At 44.3% G+C, this 21,617-nt stretch overlaps 1 protein-coding gene across 1 annotated transcript in view; it reads left to right on the top strand.

Annotated features, from left to right (window-relative positions):
- Positions 1–9,735: 9,735 nt before the first annotated feature.
- Col6a5 (collagen type VI alpha 5 chain) overlaps positions 9,736–21,617 on the top strand; it is a 98,474-nt gene continuing 86,592 nt past the window's right edge. Inside the window, exons 1-4 of the mRNA XM_021172713.2 lie at positions 9,736–9,816; positions 12,056–12,751; positions 17,831–18,463; positions 20,756–21,316. Of these exons, the coding sequence (XP_021028372.2) occupies positions 9,750–9,816; positions 12,056–12,751; positions 17,831–18,463; positions 20,756–21,316 (1,957 nt within the window). The 5' untranslated portion in view covers positions 9,736–9,749. The remainder of the gene's footprint in view (positions 9,817–12,055; positions 12,752–17,830; positions 18,464–20,755; positions 21,317–21,617) is intronic.

Below are 21,617 nucleotides of genomic sequence, written 5' to 3'. Positions count from 1 at the left end.
ATTGAGCCGAAATAGACAGCATATAAAAATTTTCCACATAGTAGATTTATTGAATATGTGCTAACATTTATTAACATTATAGTTGTATAGCTAATTTTAGGCTAATTGTTTTCTTTTTTAAAAAAAAGATTTATTTGATGGATCACAGGGACCCCAATGGAGGAGGTGGAACAACAGTATGAACTAACCAGTACCCCAGAGCTCTTGACTCTAGCTGCATATGTATCAAAAGATGGCCTAGTCGGCCCATTGGACATGCAAACTTTATATGCCCCAGTACAGGGGAATGCCAGGGCCAAAAAGTGGGAATGGGTGGGTAGGGGAGTGGGGGGGGAGGGTATGGGGGACTTTTGGGATAGCATTGGAAATGTAATTGAGGAAAATACCTAATAAAAAATATAAAAAAGATTTATTTGTTTTATATACGAGTACTCTGACGCTGTCTTCTGACACATTAGAAGAGGGTATTGGATCCCATTACAGATGATTGTGAGCCACCAGGTGGTTGTTGGGACTTGAACTCAGAACCTCTGGAAGAGCAGTCAGTGCTTTTAACTGCTGAGCCATCGATCCAGTCCAGGCTAATAGTTTTTAACAACTTGGAAACTAAAACATAAGTTTGAGTAAATTGTAATGTATATTGTCAGAGGTTTGGCCAGACTTCTTGATTAATAGGACAGCATAATCTATAATTTACATACTAATTATTTATATGTGAGTATTGCTAAAAGTTTAACTATGTATTCATGTGAGTACTATCACTATATATTTTTTTTTCCACAGAGATCAGAGAACTAACACACTGAGAAAAGTTCTATTTTCTTGCTGGGTTACAGCCCCTCTTCCTCTATCTGTAAGATAGCCCTAGCTTTCAGGGAGTTTACAGTGTGTTTTCATAACCTAGCTCGTCACCTTGTCTATCAATATAAGGTTTTCTTTCTTTTTCCTTTTTTTGTTTTTAAGATTTATTTATTTATTATGTATACAGTGTTGTGTCTATCTGTATGTCTGCATGCCAGAAGAGGGTACCAGATCTCATTATAGATGCTATGAGCTACAATGTGGTTGCTGGGACTTGAACTCAGGACCTCTGGAAGAGCAGACAGTGCTCTTAACCTCTGAGCCATGTCTCCAGTCTTCTTTTTCCTTTATTTCCTAAAGATTTATTTATTTATTTATTTATTTATTTATTTATTTATCTACCTACGTGTTTATTTATATTTTATGTGTGTGAGTGTTTTGTCTACATGTGTGTAAATGCATTGTGTGTGTGCGCAGTGCTTATGGAGGTTAGAAGAGGGTATCAGATCCCTTGGAGCTGGAGTTACAGATGATTATGAATAGCCATGTATGTAGTAACAATTTCGGAGTTTTAGTTTCCTCAAAAAACAAGTATTATAAGAATATGTTTTTGTTTTTAATCCCAGGTGTAAGATGTGGGGTTGCCTCAGATTGTCCACAGCAGCTGACTATGATTTGCCTCGTGCTCTAGGAAATGTGTGATTTTTGCCAGCTGCCGATGGTTTCTGCAATCGTGTGACATTTGGAATTTTAGGAACTTTTGAGAGGGTATATAAATGCTAGGTCCCTGACAGATGGGGTTGTTTTTGTTGTTGTGTTCTTGGTTGCTTGCTGTTGATTGCTGTTGGTCATGGTTGGTTAAGTAGTCATGAGCAAGAAGAAACAACAAGAAAATGAAATTAGATAATCTGATGGCGAATATCAAACTTGCCCCAAAGAATTCAATGTCCCTAATCAGCAGGAAATGGTTTAATGATAACATCACCCCTTTCCCTTCTATTCTTCTTTTTCTCCTATCTAGTGTTAGGGGGGTGAAAGGGTAGAAAAAGGGTGGAGAATGGTGAAAGAAAGAAGAACTTATAAAGTAGCAAAGGCCTGCTGCATCCGTGGGCATCCTTGCAAGAGGAACAAGGGCTCTTAGCTGCTCAACCATCACTCTGGCCTCTATAGGATTCCTCCTAATAGAGAGAAAACCCAAGAATGTTGGAATATTGGACAGGAAACTGCAAGTCTGCAATACTGATACAAGATGAGAATAGTTCTTAGTTCTTTGGAGAATATAGTGTGTGTGTGTATGTATGTGTGTGTGTGTACATACCCACATGCTCATGAATGTGTATATCAATGAATGGGATGTTGGAGAGAACGTCTTAATACCAGCCTTCTAGGTAACTGGGTGGTTTAAGGGCATTCAAGTAAAACAGGTAATCTTCCCCAAGTAGAAGTACTTCAGGCATGAAATAGAGTAATAGTGATATTTTTACCTGGCCTTGAAGGAAGTTATGTAAATTGCTAGCTTTCAACCCCAGAGTAATTCTGGGAGGTAAAAATGACAGGCATTTGGCTAGGATGACGTGCTCAGTCAGCCGACAGTGATTCTTAACTTCTGATCCCTAGTCCATTTACTTAATGGGTGGGCAGGGTTATGTTGTAGAAGAAACGAGAGAGTAAAGATGACTTCACATATTTAGCTTTGCATTGGGATGAGATTTAAAAAAATATATTTACAAAGAGTGAGCTATAATCAAATTCAGCAGCCATCGTCTGAATTTGATTATTCAGAGATTCGTTGTCTCCAAATATTAACTCAGGTTAATATCACGGCATGTGCTAGCTGTGGGCCATGTGGGTAAGATACCTACCATTAGTTCATCCTTCTGTGGTTTTAGTAAATAAAAGTACACACCTAGGGAGGATAGAGACAAAGGATTAAGAGGGTTGATGGCCATGTAGTAAGAGATGTGTAAGTACTGCTGTTCTGTCCTCTCACAACTAAGAAAATTAAAGAAATGACAAAGCCAAAGCTAAGCTAATCAAGACAGCTGACTGGGAAATAAATCTAGAAACGATATATATTCATTTGAGTGAAGTAGCATCAAGGACTTAAAAGCACACACAGTGAGGGGAAAACTTGGATGCTCAGTAGTAAGGAGCCATAATTTAGCTAACAATTATGAATGCTGAGTATGCAGAGCCAAATCTTGTTGGATACTTTATTCCTCAACATACTACCTCCCACAAGTATATCCAAAGGTTTCACAGGAAACTCAAGGAACCAGAATAAGCCTCATCCAAAAAAATTTTTTCCCATAAATTTTTTTTCAAAAAAGTTTAAAACATTTGTAGGATTCTGTCTTTGTCTTTTATTACAAAGCAGATTCCTTAGTTTATGGCTTGGCATTTGGGGGTCCCTGTATTTTATCTCTTTGCAAATTATTCTGACTCCTTAAGTGGCTCATAGGGTGTTGGAAGGAGGCTTTTTAATGTACGTTACTCTTTGTGCCTGAAAGCCTGCAATAGTTCCGTGAATTATCTATCTACTGTGGGGCTAGCTGGCTAACAAGTGACAGACGGCAGAGTTGTTAACTTACCTATAGCAGAGTTTCTTTTAAGCCTTATTCATCTTGGCCTTAGAAGACAGAGGCATACACAGAGCTCATCCCCTCTGTTCTGGTGAGTATGCTCTTAGAATGAAATATCAGATATTGTCTCCTTCTGCAGAAAGGAGACAAGCTTGTGGGGCAGTTTCCTTGCGCTAACAGGCTGTGTTGTCTAGCTCTTGGCTCCTCTCTGTCCTCCATCCTTGATCTCCTCCTTTTTGTGCATAAGATGACTTCAGTATTGGAAAGTAAACTCAAAGGTTCCTTCAAGGTCTATGTGATGCAAAATCAATCAATCAATCAATCAATCAATCAATCAATCTCTTCATGTACCCCAAGCATTCCAGTACAACTCTTCTCCCAGCCAAAGCCCATCTTTGGCTCACAGTTGCCAACAGGATAAAGTTAAGTTCCTTCCAAGCTCCCTAGGGTGTCTAAAGTCACCTACCACCTAGTCCTCTCAACCCTGCCTTTCCTACATTGTCTTCCAAGTCTCTCCTTCTCCCCGACCCCAACATCTTGGTCGCTGTCAATGTAGAAGACTCCAGTCTCTGATCTCTCTCTGTCTCTCTCTCTGTCTCTGTCTCTCTCTCTGTCTCTGTCTCTGTCTCTCTCTCTCTCTCTCACACACACACACACACACACGAATGCACACACATACACATACATGAATACATATATGCATGCATACACACACATGCACACACACTCAAGTGCACACACATACACACGCATACCTCTATTGTTTATTGCTACCAACAGGGCTCGCTGTCATTCTGATCTTTGTCACTTTTGCCTTTTATTTACTCCAGGAGTCTTTCAAATCCTCTCAAGATGCTGCCTCTTCCTTGAAGCCTTTTCCAAATTCTATGCTGTTTTCCAAGTGTTTTGCTGATACCCTCGTTTGAGATGATACCTCATGCTGTCTTCTTACATCCCTATCTGCTGTCTACCTTTCTCACTTACTTCCTGTGTTATTTAGTGCTCTGCACTAAGCACTGGAATCAGAGAGACTTGGTCTCTGCTCTGGAAAAGTTTGCCTTTCAGAGAGTAAACATAGAGAACAGAAATAATCTTGCAAGCTTTTGGTCTGCTTTCTCCTGCTAACTCTAAACCACCTTCAACAGTGCCAAGAGTATAGTTGATTCTGAAGATAAGTATGCTGAATGGGCAATGTATCAGAAGTATGTGTGTGGGTCTACGTGAGCACATATGTACCTATGTGTGTATGCTTGTGTATATAAATATTTTTGAACTACACAAAGTCTGGTGAAACCACAGAGAAGAAAGGATACCCTTGTCTAAAACAAGAGTTGGACTTGGTTGGGAAATACACTGTTCTTGCTTTATGTAAAGACTGGGTTGTCATTTTCATCGTCCTACGTTGCAGGAAAAACTTCCTTTCTATTTCTCCTACTCTGAGCCAGCCATGGGCCTCCATTTATTGCAAAGGTGAAGCTAGGACTGTTTCTGCACCCCTGTACCCTGCTGGAGTTGCCCTATCCCCTAGGGATGGTTCAAGAATGGTCCAATATGGTAGAATGGTGTACTAGTTATTTCATTTGTCGATATGGTAAGACACCTGGCGAGAATCAACTTAAGGAAGGAGGGATTTATTCTTAGTCACAGTTTTGGGTTGCAGTTCATCATGGTGAGAGATGCATGATGACAGAAGAGTGAGGCCACTGGGTGCACTGCATCTGGAATTAGGCAGGAGAGATGAATGTTAGTCAGACTATATCAGGAGAGATGAATGTTAGTCAGACTATATTGTCTTTTTTTTTTTTTTTTTAAACATAGCTCTGGTTGTCCTGCAAGTCACTATATAGCCCAGGCTGGCCTGAACACACAGAGATCCAACTGTCTCTGTCGTCTAACTGCCGAGGTTAAAGGTGTGCACTGCCATACTTGTCTATATAGTTCTATTTTTAAAAGTGTGTGTGTGTGTGTGTGTGTGTGTGTGTGTGTGTGTGTTATATGTGGAGACTGGAGAATAACCCCTGGTGTTATCTTCAGTAATGTTGCCCACTTCCTTTGAGACAGGATCTCTCATTGGCCTGGAGCTTACCAATGAGGCTAGGTGTGAGGAGCGGGTGTGGCAGCAGTCCCAAGATGGTGCCCGGGACTGCAGCTAAGTCTTATGACTTGCACCTGACTTCCTCATACACCTGAAAATAAGCCACGACCATCCTGAGAGCTGTGCAGGTGCACCATGTTACTGGTGAATCCATATTTGGTGGAGACATGCCCCTGCCGCCCTGATTAGCTGAAGCTACGTGCTTGGTGAGGTGACATGGCCTTCTGTGAGTGGATGGGAACTGAGTGTATATAAGAGTGAAGAGGCCCGGGTTAGGGAGAGAGATAAAGTGGAAGGATAAAGTTGAAGCGAGAGAGATGAAGACTGAAGTTTGCTGAATAAACTGCTGTTAGAAGGACTGGTGGTCATGTTGTTCTTGCTGGTTGAGAGCAGACATGACAGCTAGGCTTGCTGGCCAGTGAATCCTGTCTCTGCCTCCCCAGTACTGGGATTACAGACACACATTTGGCTTTTTATGTGGGTGCTGGGACTTGAACTCAGGTCCTCATGCTTGCAGAGCCACCACTTTAGCAACTGAGCTTTGACAGATGCTTAGTTTTTCTTTTTTATTGGGCCTGGGACCCCGGCTCACAGAGTAGCACCGCCTACATCCGGGCGGTCTTCCACTCTTATTTAAACCTCTCAGAAACACTCTCAAAGGCAAGCCCAGAGATGTGTTCTTAGGTGGTTCTAATGCAGTCAAGTTGACAATAAAGATTAAACACTGTGCTTGGGCTTGGTGTAGGATGCTTAAACTGTAGAGTTGACTTTTCATGTATAGAGTATTCCTTTGTTATCCTCGAGACATTCAAGATATGGTCTTTTGTCCTAGAAGTGCCTGGTTTTGCTGCAGTGGGAGGTTTGATAGGGCCTTGAGTGGCAACGGCTGGCCGGTGCAATCTCTTATCACTTCCTAATTAACCCAGTTCAACCACTTTTTCTTGAGGACCTGGTTTTTTGAGCAGACACTGAGCTGGACAATTAGAACTTTCAGTGGTGGGACAGGAGGCATCCAGCCCTGCCGTCAGCAGCTGCTCAAACCGGGAAGAAAAGATGGGTTAAGAAAGGCCTGTGCAGAGTCCCAGGACATGGCGGAATGTGCTAAGTGTCCGATAGATGTGCAAGAAGCTTGGGCCTGGGTGTGCTGATAGATTTGGGAATATGAAGGAGATCACACATTCTTTGAGTAATGGATCCAGGGAAGAAACAAGAAAACCATGAGAACCAAAGGCCACAGGACCATGAAGCACCCAAGGAAAGACAAGAGAATCAGGCTGGGCCCCTCACTGTCCCTACTGATGGGAAAACCAAATATGCATTCCAGATGTCCCCAGAACTGGGCCAAAGCACCAGAGGCCATGTGACCTTGGATTTGCTGTTCAACTTCAATAGATCTCAGATCCCAGCTTTCTGGAATGGCAACCATGTGTGGTCTGGAGCCTTCAGCAGCTGGAGCGTGTGGTTCCTGAAGTTGTGATCTTAGCCCTTTTGCTTGAGCTCCTTATTCTGGTCCATGCTCGATCCTGGTCTGTGTGTGGGGTTCTTATGCTGAGTGATGGATGATGAGCCAGGAGGAGAGGAGGGTAGATCCAGTGAGAAAGGAGACAGTGACTGATGGGAGGGGCACCCTCACTTTTATTTTCTACTCTCATTCATCTCTTCTTGTTCCTTTAGCTGCAAAAGGAAAGGAAGAAAAAAAAGGAAGCTAATTAATAAGCTGTTTTAGTGTTAGGATTTAGTTGTGTAAACTTCCAATAAACTGTTTACATAAGCAGTTGCAAACCAGAGGACTCAAGACCCCAACACCTTTGTTGTGTTAATAACTTATTAAATAATTTCTGGTTTCTTTTAGTGTCTGATGCTGCTAGAATATCACAAGCCTTACCATGTTCTTAAAACAAAACAAAACAAACACAAAAAGACTTTGTTAAGATTTTTTTCCCCGATTTACCAAATTGCCTCAGGACCCCAAATTGCACGTTTCCAAACAGACCATCTCAGGAGATGTGTGACAGGAGAATAGGGGCTGGAGAAGGAACGGTCAAGATTAACACAGGAACAAGCCAGTTGGTGGGGAATGGGCTGGAGACCATTCCCTATCTGGGTTTCATGCGTCAAACAGAGCATGCTCAGTCAGTATGCAGAGGGAGGCTAGAAGCTGGTCTTCCCCTGGGCGTCATCTAATGAACAGAGCATGCTTGAAGAAGGCCCTCTAAATACAAACCAGAGAGAAGAGTGCCATATAAAAGTCCTATAAAGTACAGTCTGCCTTGTGATCCAATGCGCTCTGGGATCCTTCCTCATCCCACTAGCCTGCTTCTGTTCTTGGGAGTATTTTCCCTTTCTGAATCAGCCATCTCTGTTTCTCTAACCCTGTGTCCCTGATGTGGTTCCTGGAACAAAAGTTCCTAGAATCTGGTCCCCTCTGAACTCAGACCATCCGCGCAGCTCTAAGCACGTTTTTCTTTTTCCTTTCTTGGTATCTTTTTCAGATACTGGCCAAAATTCTAAGCATGCTTTCCCTGGTCTTTCTCGCTCTTTGTCCAAAGTTTTGCCACCCTTTGGCTCTTGATTTTCTCTCTGTCCCTTCTCCATCTCTCTTCCAGGAAGCCACAAATATTTGTGGTTTCTCTGTCCTGTTGTGTTTCTCCTGAGCCCCAGTAAAACTGTCCTTATGTTCCATTTTAACAAGATGGAGAACACAAAAGGAAACCTTGGTTTCCTTGGTAACAATAAGAAGTACAGTTACCCAGTGAGAATGAGCAATGCTGCCCAGTATCCAAGGAAACTACTCCCGCCTGATAGCCTGATGTGTGGTTTAACTATTTCTCCACAAGGGACATGGGGTTCCCTCCTCCCAGAGGCCATGCTAGTTTGAATTCCCATCAGGCTCTCAGAGTTGGGAAGCACATGGGTTGAGTTGGTTCTCTTGGAAGCTTTTCAAACTCCTCATCTTTTTGAGTCCCCAGTCTGGTTTGGGCTATCTCTACTCCAGAAAGAGATTAAAACCTCTAAAATATAATTTGTTTACACTACTAAATTATTTCCAACTTAGCATTAAAGGATCATAAAATTTTCAGGGGAGGGTGTTGAAAATGTATGAGATTGACCCACCCCTAAGTACTGAGATAACCTATAGCTGGAAGATTTATTTATTTAATTTATATTGAGTACAGTGTAACTGTCTTCAGACACACCAGAAGAAGGCATTGGGTCCCATTACAGATGGTTATGAACCACCATGTGGTTGCTGGGAATTGAACTCTGGACCTCTGGAAGAGCGGTCAGTGCTCTTAACTGACTGAGCAATCTCTCTAGCTCTGTACTGATAGTTCTAATTCTAGGGATTTTTTCCCCTTAAATTTAAGAATAATTTCTTAAATTATTGCCAGACCATGGTGGTACATACCTTTTGTCTAGCACTGTGGAGGCAGAAGTGGATCTCTGTGAATTTCAGGCCAGCCTGGTCTACAAAGTGAGTTCCAGAACAGCCCAAGTTGTTTGTAACATAGAGAAACCCTGTCTCAAAAAATATATTTTTATTACCATTATTATTTTAAAGTACATCTTAAGGTGAAATATAATACACAGGGTGGGAGGAGTCTCTTTGCAAGTCATTTGTCTGCTAAGCGTCTGGTATCAGGATGTGTAAGCAATTTCTGCTACATGGCAACAAAAGCCTGCCTAAAAGTAGGCATGATATAAATGTTTCTACAAGGAAGATCTATAAGCGCCCAACATATATGGGAAAAGATATGATAAGTTTTCATAAGAGAATGCAAATCAACACCACAATGAGATTCCATTTGAACTAACTAGAATGGAGGTCTCGTGCAGCTGAGGCTGGCTTGGAGTCACACTGTAGCTGAGAATGAAGGTGAACACTGAATTCCGCTGCCTTCCACTCCTAAATTATGGGATCGCAGGCATGACCACCATACCCAGCCCTGGTCGCAGGCATGGCCACCATGCCCAGCCCTGGTTGCAGGGATTGCTACCATGCCCAGCCCTGGTCACAGGGATTGCCACCATGCCCAGCCCTGGTCACAGGGATTGCCACCATGCCCAGCCCTGGTCACAGGGATTGCTACCATACCCAGCCACATTCAGGGCTCAACTCACATCAACATCTGTTTTCCACGCACTTGCTGGATGCCTACTTCTCTTTTCTTTCTTTTTTTTTAAAAATACTTCTTTTTCAGTATACTATTCTGTATAATTCATATTGCATTTTTCTTTTCAGAATAAAAATAAGAAACCCCGTTAAGAGAATGAAGCTCCGGCTAATTGCGTTTGTCCTAATCCTCTGGACTGAAACCCTGGCAGACCAGAGCCCAGGTACCAGTATAGTTTTTGTTCATTTTTATTTGGGAAAAATGAACATTTTTATGCTTTATCAAACTTTAATATAAAGGAATACTTTATTTACTAACAGATCAAAGTATATATCACTTAATAATAATAATAATAATAATAATGATGATAAGAATAATAACAACAGCAGCCTTAGGAGATAAAATGACTTCATCCCTTAAAGGTAGGGAAAGCTTTGGGTAAAAAAAAATCATATAGCCCTGGCTAGAAAATCTTTATTCATTGATTTGCATAACTCTTAGTATCTCATCTCTGGGAATACACTAAGCCTATTTGTGAATAGAATAGTTTCAGCCTTATCTTTAGAAATGTTGCAGAAATGCTAATCAGCAGACAACTGAGCAGGCACTTAGAAGCGAGCAGAATTCAGCTTTGGAGATGAGCATCCAAGGGTGTTTTTGCATCCCGTTTCCACCCAGGGGACTTTTCACCACAGTTAAATACGAGATCGCCAGAACAAACACTGTAGGTAGAGGTTAAAGCATTCCTTCCTTTGCAAGCTGGGTGTGTGGAGTGAGCAGATGGCTGTGGTAATTGTCTCTTACTGCAGTTTCCAGTAGGTGTTTGCTTTCCTACGAGGAAGGGCTCCACCAAGCTTGCAGAACTCAGCATACTAAACTATTTCAGAAGTAAAATTTTAATTCACTATTCCGACATTTTCCTATAGTTTCAGGTGTCTTCACTAGGGTTTCTAGTCCTGCGGTAAAACCCCATTGGCCAACATCATCTTGGAGAGAAAAGGTTTATTTGCATTTACAATTCCACAGCACAGTGTGCCACTGAGGGAAATCAGGGAAGAGATGCAGAGCGGGAACCTAGACACAGGCGCTGATGTAGAGGACATGGAGTAGAGCTGCTTAGGGCTTTCCCATGGCCTGCCCAACCTGCTTTCTTATAGCACCCAGGACTGCCAGCTTGCGGGTGACATTTGTTGCCTTCAGTAAGCTGGGCCCTCCCACATCAATCATCAATTGAGAGAATGTATTGCAGTGTTGCTCATGGGCCAGTCTGGTGGAGGTGTTTTCTCAATTGAGATTCCCTGTTCTCAATTCATCCTGGCTTGTGTGATAGCAACATAAAAGCAGACAGCCAACCAGGCATCAGTCATTACGAGGCTATCATAGCACAGGGTAGTAGTTTGATTTTGTTAGGTGCGTATATAAAGACTCAATCTGTCCATCCATCTCTTTTACTAATATATGCTTTCTTATATGTATATATATATAATATATATTATATATATATAATGTGCAATATATAATATGTAATATATGGTATATGATCTATGATAAATATATATATATATATGCTTCCCCTTTAGTTGGTGGAAGACAACTAACCCCACATGGAAAAACATAATCTAAGTGTTTCTGTGACTAAATCACTGCCCTTTTCCCTTTTCCCATTTACAATATGAAATATACACGCTGAGTAGCCCCAGTCTGAACATCCTCAATCTGTAATGGTTCAGGACCCCAACCTTTGTGAACCCCAACAACACCAAAGGAGGAAGCTGCACTACAGCCTTTGGCTTTCCCAGATCACCTTTACCAAAGAAGACATACCTGTAATTTTTCCTTCTATCCAAATGTGGGGGATGGTCTGCGTCAATGGTGGGCCCATAGGGGAGTTTCGAAGCTGATCCCTTTGCCTCTGCATGGCGTAGCTGTGGCAATGGATGGTTCAGCCACTTTCAGACCAGACCTGGTGATGCATTGGTGACCTCTCTTTGCTTCATGCCCACGTCTGATCCCGATCCTCCTAGTTCATGGTCCCCAAAGAGTCCATACACATAAAGTCTCTCTTCATGTCCTCTGAAGTTCTCCGGCCCAAGACAACTGCTTATTCTCTGCGGTATCCAAAAATAGGTATTAATCCTCAAACCACATTGTGACCTTCTGGAGGGCTACTGTCTCATTAATTTTGTAGTACAGTATCATAGTTTGGGGCTCCAGAAATGAAAAGAAAGTTAATTACCTTCAGAGATAGATTGGAGGATGAATGGTCTGTTGGGTAACTTTACTAATGAACTCTTGACGTGTCAGGCAGAAGAAGTTTCTTCTGTTTGAACTTCCAGCGAAAACAGTCTTTGGAATTATGATAAAGCTTTGACACAAGGACATAGTCTTAAGTGACGACTGAGGTTTAAACTGTGATGGTGGAGATAGATCGAATGTTTGCTTGCTGTCTTCTTATTGTGCAGGGCCAGGCCCCGAGTACGCAGATGTGGTGTTTCTGGTGGACAGCTCCGATTACCTGGGAATTAAGTCCTTCCCATTTGTGAGAACTTTTCTCAACAAGATGATCAGCAGCCTCCCCATAGAGGCCAACAAGTACCGCGTGGCCCTGGCCCAGTACAGCGATGCTCTCCACAATGAGTTCCAGCTGGGCACTTTCAAGAACAGGAACCCCATGCTGAACCACCTGAAGAAGAACTTCGGGTTCATCGGTGGCTCCCTGAAGATAGGGAACGCCCTGCAGGAGGCTCACAGGACCTATTTCTCTGCTCCCAGAAGTGCAAGAGATAAGAAACAGTTCCCCCCAATCCTGGTGGTGCTGGCTTCAGCAGAGTCTGAGGATGATGTGGAAGAGGCTTCGAAGGCCCTGCGGGAAGATGGGGTGAAAATCATCTCTGTGGGGGTGCAGAAGGCTTCTGAGGAAAACCTGAAGGCAATGGCCACCTCTCAGTTCCATTTCAATCTCAGGACTGCCAGAGACCTCGGCGTGTTTGCCCCAAACATGACACGGATCATCAAGGATGTGACTCAGTACAGGGAAGGGACAACTGTGGACCTAATCACAGCTGTAGTCCCAACCACACCTGCAGCCCCAACCACACCTGCAGCCCCAACCACACCTGCAGCTCTAACCACAGCTGCCAACCACATTGATAAGACAGGTAGGAAGACCTTGAGGAGGCACCCAATCCCCATGGGCTCCGTATCTATCCACCCTTAACTATGGCAGCTCCAATCTGTGTTGTCTCAGGACACCAGCTGTATTGAGCTGTTGTGGGATTTCCACACACCAGCCTTTTCTTTGCCTCTGCCTGCGCCATTTCTCTGACATCAATCCTGTTGCCTTCCTTTGCCTCCTTTTGGCAGAAAAGAGCCATCATTTAAATCTCAAACCCATATTACTCCTCTCTTTGGAGGCTTTCATTTTGGGTCCCAGTATTCCTTGGGCACATCTTATGACAACAACCTTTCCCATGATTTTCCATCTCTCTTTGTCCCTGTCCTGTACCATGAGTGGGCAGTGCCATAGGGGCAGAGTTGGCAGCTCGTGTTTTTCTCTGTCTTCCTTGAACCTAGAGAGTGAGCTGGTGTCTTGTTTCTCGTTATGAGTAAATGAACATCAGGCTATCATAGATTTCTGAAACCCATCTAGACGGCTCCTTTTTCTTCATAGTCCTGGTGATGTGAAGCTTATGGGCGGTAATTCAATAAGTGACAATCAGCTAGCATATCACAGCTCCTGGTGAGAATGGGGACTGTGGGACGAGAGGCTTGTCTGCACATGTTCAAGCTTTGTCACACAGGCAATATAGGGGTGACTTGTCTGGTCAGCAGTATGGTAGGCTGCAATCTTGGGCTTGTAGCATAGTCCCTCCTGCACCATTTCTTCTAAGCTCGTGTCTAATGAGTACCATCCAGTACCTGCTCCAGACAGAGGGCACTTGTTACCGTTCCAGCTATGTGGTCCGTCATCCTATGGTGATAGCTTTTACATTTATAGCTAAATATTTCACATTTCCATATATTTAATATTAGGATATATTTTTTGCAATGCATTAGTAGTGCTTTTTAGTGAGACTCTGAACTACTGCTATTAAGTAACAGTGTCTCCCAGCAGAGTTTAAACGGAAGAAATACTAGTAATATTTATCAAAGGCTTATGGGATAAAAATGAGAGCAATTGGGGACATCTCAAATCGAATTGGTTCAGTATCTCCCTCATGTACATAATTCAAGACCTCAGCTGTTACCTTGCCTATGTGAAAAATTTCCCATTTCCTTTCCTGAGGACCCCCAAGGACATCTCTGGGGACCCCTTCATCCATGCTGATGTTTATGTATTCAGAGCTACTCAGGATCAGCCTTTACCCCAGCTATCAAAGTATGTCCTTTTAGGGCGTATGTCCCCAGCCCCTGCAGCATGTCCTTAGTTAGGTAAGTTCTGATTTCCATTCCAGAAGCCATCTCTGTTACCTTCCAGCTTCCGTCCAGCTGCCTGGACTGCCTTCCCTTCTGCTCCGGGAAACCCTGGATTTCATGTAGAGACACACAGTGCCTTCTCTTCATTTACTTTGATTCTTGACTCCGTTGGCCCAAAATAGGAATGCTATTGCTCCATTTGCTCATACCTTCTTATTGAAGGATGCTGTACTTATGTCTTAGGTGAGTTTTCTATGATGTCTTCAAAGCAGAACACCAGTCACTGGGGACATGGGCCTAGAAAGCACCAGTAAGAAACAGGGAAAACAAAACAGGAGGTTGCACACGCCGTCCTGGTGATGAGGCAAATGGGCCAGTCACAGCTCTAGGTGTGTGTGCAGTAAGAATGCTGCTCTGGTGAGAAGCCTGGCCATGCCTCTGAAGTACAGCAGCACAACCCCCAGCTTGGCAGACTTCCCTGGCTGCTCTCTGACTCTTCGGGTATCTCTTAGTCTGGTCTCTTTGGAACAGTGGAGCTCTGACTCTTTCTTAGAGGGTCCCATGTATTGATCATATTTCTACTCCTTGTAGTATAAGACAGGATGGAATGGTCCTTGCCTTCTGGAAGTCAAGGCAAGGCTGTGTTAACAGTGATTTTAAATTATGGCCTAGATGCTTAGGACTGTGGGTAGTTTTTGTTTTATCCTCCTCCTCCTCCCCCTCCTCTTCTTTCTCCTCCTCTTCCTCCTCCTCTCCTTCCTCCTCCTCTCCCCCCTCTTCCTCCTCTCCTTCCTCTTCTTCCTCTTCCTCATCTTCCTCCCCTCTCTTCTTCCTCCTCTTGTTTCTCTTCCTCCTCCTCTTCTTTCTCTTTCTCCTCCTCTTCTTCCTTCTCCTCTTCTTTCTCCTCTTCTTCTCCTCTTCTTCCTCATTCTCCTCTTCCCCCTTCTATTCTCCTTCCTCCCCCTTTTAAACTTTTTGTTGATTCTTTGTGAGACTCATATCATGCACTCCAGTCCTCTGTATCTCCCTATTCCTTCACATCCTCTTCTCTCCCTTGCAATTTTCCCCCAAAGAAAACAAAAAAAGCAAAACAAACAAAAAACAAAAATCAAAAAATAAAAAACAAATTAAACAAAACAAAGCATAGAAAATATCTCATCATGAAAGGTGCAGTTTTGGAGCTGTAGGATCCGCCCCTTCACGTGCTCCAGCAGTTCATAGATGAGATAGATGTTAGGGTGGGTTAACTCAAAGCCCTGGATCTGGCCCGGGTGGCAGCTGAGTTGGATAGCCTGCTAGCTCTCCCGCATTTGGGTAGTGTTCTTAACCTGTGGACTTCTGTTCCCTTCCTTGTAAAGTGAGGGGAATTGTGTATATCTACTAACAAGGGTGAAGGGGCTTGTGTGATGTTTATTTATTGCTATTGATACTAACGGCTGTTGGCAAATAAATGCTGAATTGGGTAGGTCATGCTGGGACTTAGTTTACTCAGTAGTGTGGGATTCTGAGGACAGTTCATTTGAATTAGTTTTAATTAACTCTCTACAAATACTCCTGTTCTCACCAGGAGCCCCACACTAGAGGGGCAGAGATAAGTAAGACATGTTTTTCCATCTTCTGGGGTCGCTTGGCAATGGTAGCGTTTGGCAAGACTAAGCTTGTGTCTTGACCCCACTTCCCACAGATGCAATTCATCCACTTGTGTTTGGAGTAGGTATTTGCTGTGAATGTGGTGTACTTGGCCTGAGACTCCAGATTCTTGCAAACAGATGCCTGTGTGACATCTACTCTGGGATGTTCAATGCTAAGTGGATGCTAACATGTCTGAGGTGGAACTCTCAAGTCCTACTGTAACTCCCTCTTCCTACTGTCTCAGAAGGACACAATGACCCCATTCATGCAGATGTGCAAGCCCTAAGCCCAAGAGTTTCCCTCTGTGTCTGTGTTTGTGTCCAGTCATTAAGCTTTCTGCTGCCTCTAGTCATTCATCAGAACTGATCTTGTTGCTCCATCTCATTGCTGTTGTCCTGCCCCTTGCCTGGCCTAGAAGAGGTATTATTGTAACCTTAAGTTCCTAATTTCCTTCAGCACCTAGAGCGATACTTAAGATGTGGGACAAAAATGGGATCCCGAGTCTGCTCGGGACTAGGGCCACTGGGCAAGGCAGACTCCAGGTTGCCACTGGGCGGGCATTGGGCTGTGAGAAGCCTCAGGACCCCACTCTGGGGGTGGTAAGGAAGGCGCACACAGCCTGGGGTCCTCACAGAACTGCCTGAGTCTGGCTTTGACTTTCAGGCACCACAGACACTGCTGGGTACCTTGGAAGAGCCCGTTCTGGTGTTCCTGGGCCACATGGAGGTCAGGGATGACAGGTTCTCACTCTTGGACATCCCAGATGCTGATGTATGTTGAGGAAGAGCTGAGAACAGAGTGGGGACCCTTGGGTGGACTCTGGCCTGGGAACCAAAGGGAAAAGGGCAGAGAGGAGAGTCTGGCTAGCTCAGGTGGCTGGTTTGGAGGGTGGGTTGGCATGCTGCTGGCAGCTGGAGTGCAGGGAGGCTTCCCAGTGGGAGGTTAGACACACACATGGCTCTATAGAGGGAGACCTACTCCATTGCTCCAGCACTGCGGATCCCGATGAGAAGAGGCAGTTCTTGGTTTTAAAGCATTTATTGAAGAAAGGCAGAGAGAGGGAGAGAGTGGGGAAGGAGAGGCCGGCCATAACCATGTGGAGAGAGGGGGAGGGGTGGGGGAAGGGAGCAAGAGTAAGAGCAAGAGAATAAGAGAGGCAAGAGAGGGAGGAAGGGACAAGCAGCTTCTTTTATAGTGGGCTGGGGCTACTTGGCTGTTGCTAGGTAACTGTGGGGGTGGAGTCCAGACAATACCAGGAACTTAGGGCATCGCCTACAAGACTGATGGCCTCACACCTCTCTGCAGGGGGCTGTGGGAGGCTGTAGATTCAACAGGAGCCAGGGGCCCAGGAGGCATGAAGGTAGGAGTTTGGCCTGTGCTCAACGGGGACCAGGCTGTCTGTACACAGTTCACCACCCAACATTAAGACATTTAAAACAGGTCATGTGACTCCTAGGAGATCTGGGAGATCTGAGATCTCCCTCTGAGTTCATCACCATGGCTTCCCTTCATCCATTGGCTCTAGCCACTATGTATGTCTTGCTTGTCTCTGCCTTTTGCTATTCTCTCTCCTAAAATTTCTTTCTTCCAAATTCCCTATGATCGAATCCTACACATTTCATCCAAATGGGACCCTTTCAGAAAGGCCTGTCCCGACTTCACAACTTGCATGGGTGAGAGTCTCTTCCTCAACCACACATCCAGTAGAGCCAATCAAGCCACCTGCTTTGCTGTCTTTGTAGCAGTTGTCACCTCTTGAAAGAAAGTAATCTGGCCACCGAGTGTGAGTTTGTTCAGGTCAGAAATATGTCTGCCAACCCATCCCTGCATGTCAGCATGAGAAAGTGATGAAGGTGGTGGCAGCCATGATGGTTGCCTTGCTGATGAGAGTTGGGTGTGGACGAGGGTTACTGTAGAGGTGGTCACAAAGATGGCTGCAGCAGTGCTGGCTATAAGCATGTGGCAGGAAACTGGCTAAGTATAGAAGAAAGTGTACACACAAAACCTCTGAACTCAAGGACCTTGCCAGTCTTATTCAGAATTCTCCTGTTGTGTTTAATAAGGGGAAGCAATTCAGACTGGGTCTGTGGTAACCCTGTCCATTTGCATTAGCATCTCAACCATCCTGGAAGTCCTCTCATCCCGGGCCAGTGGTCTCTCCTAACCTCACAACTTTTCTGTTTCCACAGTTCCCTTTCCCACCTCTTGCCAGAAAGACTCCCTTGCCGACCTTATATTCTTGGTGGACGAGTCAGTGGGGACCACACAGAATCTGAGGGACCTGCAGAACTTCCTGGAGAATGTCACCAGCTCTGTGGATGTGAAGGACAACTGCATGCGGCTTGGGCTGATGAGCTTCAGCGACAGGGCTCAGACTATTTCGTCCCTGAGGTCAAGTGCCAACCAGTCTGAATTCCAGCAGCAAATCCAGAAGCTTTCTCTCCAGACTGGGGCATCTAACGTTGGGGCCGCCATTGAGCAGATGAGGAAAGAAGGCTTCTCAGAGTCCAGTGGCAGCAGGAAGGCCCAGGGGGTCCCCCAGATTGCTGTGCTGGTCACCCACAGAGCATCAGATGATGTGGTACGGGAGGCTGCACTGGATCTGCGCTTGGAGGGTGTAACTATGTTTGCAATGGGCATCGAAGGGGCCAACAACACGCAGTTAGAAGACATAGTGTCATACCCTTCCAGGCAGAGCATTTCTACACACAGCTCCTACAGTCACTTGGAATCATACAGTGGGAACTTCCTGAAGAAGATCCGCAATGAAATCTGGAACCAAGTTTCTACCCGTGCTGAACAAATGGAGCTGGATAAAACCGGTATGTCTAGAAGACGCTTGTTATTACGTAGCTAATGGGAATGGTTGTCTGGGGTTGGGGCAGGAATGGGCATTGAGCAAAACTCAGTCAGGGGACTTTTAAGGGTTGTGAGAACATTAAAAAACAACAACAACAACAACAAAAACGAAATCTGGATAATGGTTGCATAGCTATAAATATGCCAAGATCCATTAAACAACATACTTAAACAATTGATCGATTTTATAATGTACCAATTGTGCTTCAGTAAGATGTAATAAAGCCATACACATTATACATAAAACATTTTTTATAGTGTAGATAAACACAGAGAAGAAAAAAAATAATCTATAATCCCACCTTCAGATAACACTGGACTTGGCTTGTTTTTTAATGATGTCTCTTTGCTTGTCGCTCTGTCTCTGTTTCTTAGAGCATTAATAAACCAAGGACATTTACGTTATCCAGATACTGTAACGGCAAGAAATGTCAGTGTCCAGGAGCCTGGCCATTCATGTCCTCTGACCAGAGCATTTTCTATTCCTAGACACGATAAGATAGAAACTAAATTGTAATAAAATGACTGTTGGGGTGTGGCATCCTATCAGAAAGTCAGTTTTGTGACTGACAGGTCTAGTGCCACCCAGTTGACAACAAACGTCTCTATTTTAAAAGCCAAATCTACACATTGGTAGCTCTACCTCTGATTAACTGAACTGTGAGGCCTTATGTCAGGGAACAGATTTCATCTCTGCCTAACCAACTGGTGGACATGTTCTGTAGCTGCCGTTCGAGGGTTAGTTACCACCAGCCAGTGAGTTATAAATGAGATGACTTTTGATTTTATTTAATTAAGAATGTATTTATCGTGTGGGTAGGAGGCATTTGAGGTACAAGCACACATGTGGCCTGGCACTCTGTGGAATTGAGAGGACAGTGTTTGAGTTACTTCTTGTTTTCTACTATGGATTCTGAGGATTGGACTCAGGGTGTTGGGCTTGCATGGCTATTATATTACTTACTGAACAATTTTGCTGACTCTAACTTTTATTTAATTTTAAAGTCTCCTTAGTATAACGGGTGGGTTTTTTTTGTACAGTTACATGTGTTCCTGTGTGTGTACATACTTATGTGTGCCTGCATGTAGCGACCAGAGGTCACTGCCGTGTCTTCTTCAATTGGTTTCCACCTTACATTTTGGGGTTGGGTTTCTCACTGAACCTGGAGCCCCCAGGTTCATCTAGACTGGCTGGCCAACACACCCCAGGGATCTTCCTGACTCTACCTCTCCAGCACTAGGATTGCAGAAATGTGTGACCTCCTCACCCCTTAATGTAGTTGCTCACACTCGGGCAGCAAGGGAGTTCCTGGCTGGGCTCTAAGTTGGTGGAGTAGGAGCATCAGTGACGGATGACGAGTGTTGTCCAGTGTCTGGTGAGAGGGCAGAGGGCAGGGAAGCCTTGGGATCTGCTGCGCTCGCCCCACATGCTCTCTTTAGCATCACTGGCCACTGCTGCCTTACTCTGGCGAGCCCTCCGCTCTTTATTATGTATCAGTTCGCTTTGCTCTATCTCAAGGTTTGCAAGCCCAGATCAACCTGTGCTTGGCAGAGGACCGTGATCTTGGCCCCAAAGCTTTGTGTATTGATCTCCATAGTTGTAATTCTCTGGGTTGGACTTATTTATTTCTTAAGGAATGGTGGCTCAAAGTCTACAGCAGTGTCAGGAATCACTAATTACCCCAAAGCTGCCAACAACAAGAATTCTAAAATGGCCAAGTTGCTCTGTGTTTAGAAGATTGGCTCATTTACATAAGGAGATAATGGCATGGGGAAACTTACAGTTTGAAAATGTGCTCTTTGTTTACTGGCTGTGTGATCTTAGATAAATCACTATGCCTTGCTGTGTTTCCGTGTTTTCCCAAGATGGTGGTACATTTCAAAGGTTAAAATGGACAGAAAGATCCAGGCACCATACCAACACAGAGGCTTATTTTTGTTTGTTTGGGTTTTTTGTTTTTTTTGTTTGTTTGCTTGCTTTGTTTTTTTGAGGCAGGCTTTTTTGTGTAGCCCTGGCTGTTCTGGAACTTGTTCTGTAAACCAGGCTGGCCTTGAACTGGGAGATCTGCCTGTCTCTGCTTCTTGAGTGCTGGGATTAAAGGCGTGCATCATCACTGCCTGCTTCTGAGGCCCTGTTCTTTAGATTCTCTACAGCCTCATGTTCCCTTACAAAGCCTGGGACAAAGTTCCCTCGAGATGCTCTGTGACTAACAGAGTGCTCACTGCCCACACTCTCACATTTGTTTTCTTTTTAGGCTGTGTGGATACAAAGGAGGCTGACATCTATTTTCTCATTGATGGGTCGTCCAGCATCCGTAAGAAAGAGTTTGAGCAAATCCAGATATTTATGTCATCTGTGATAGACATGTTTCCTATCGGCCCCAACAAAGTCCGGGTTGGAGTTGTGCAGTATTCACATAAGAATGAAGTGGAATTTCCTGTCTCTCGCTACACGGATGGCATTGACTTGAAAAAGGCTGTTTTTAACATTAAGCAACTCAGAGGTCTTACATTCACTGGGAAAGCCCTGGATTTCATATTGCCTCTCATAAAGAAGGGAAAGTCAGAGAGGACCGACAGAGTCCCCTGTTACCTCATCGTGCTGACTGATGGGAAGTCAAACGACAGCGTTCTAGAACCTGCCAACAGACTGCGGGCTGAGCAGATCACCATCCACGCCATCGGGATTGGTGAGGCAAACAAGACACAGCTACGGCAGATCGCTGGGAAGGACGAAAGGGTTAACTTCGGACAGAACTTCGATTCTCTGAAGAACATAAAAAATGAAATCGTTCACCGCATCTGCTCTGAGAAAGGTAAGAGAAACAAAGTGAAACCCAGAAAGGGATGCAGAAAAGTCAGGCGAGGATGGGAGTGGAGCTCAGTGGTAGGACACTTGCTTGGAGTGGATATGCCCAAGGTTTGAGCCTCAGCCCTGCAAAGCAAGCAAGCAAGCAAGCAGGCAAGCAAGCAAACACACCCAACAACAACAACAGAACCAAAGTTGGGTATTATAGTAGGTGGCTGAGGTTTTCACTGGAAAGAAAGGACAAGGATGCAAAATATAGGTGATTTTTTTTTTCCTGAACCACTGGAAAGAAAAGCAAAGAAGCAAAT

Source organism: Mus caroli, unplaced genomic scaffold (assembly GCF_978045245.1).
Source record: "Mus caroli unplaced genomic scaffold, Mus_caroli_1 scaffold_11, whole genome shotgun sequence".
NCBI classification, from domain to species: Eukaryota; Metazoa; Chordata; class Mammalia; order Rodentia; family Muridae; genus Mus; species Mus caroli.
The sequence above is the reverse complement of the archived record's forward strand: the minus strand, read 5'-3'. Positions and strand labels throughout refer to the sequence as shown.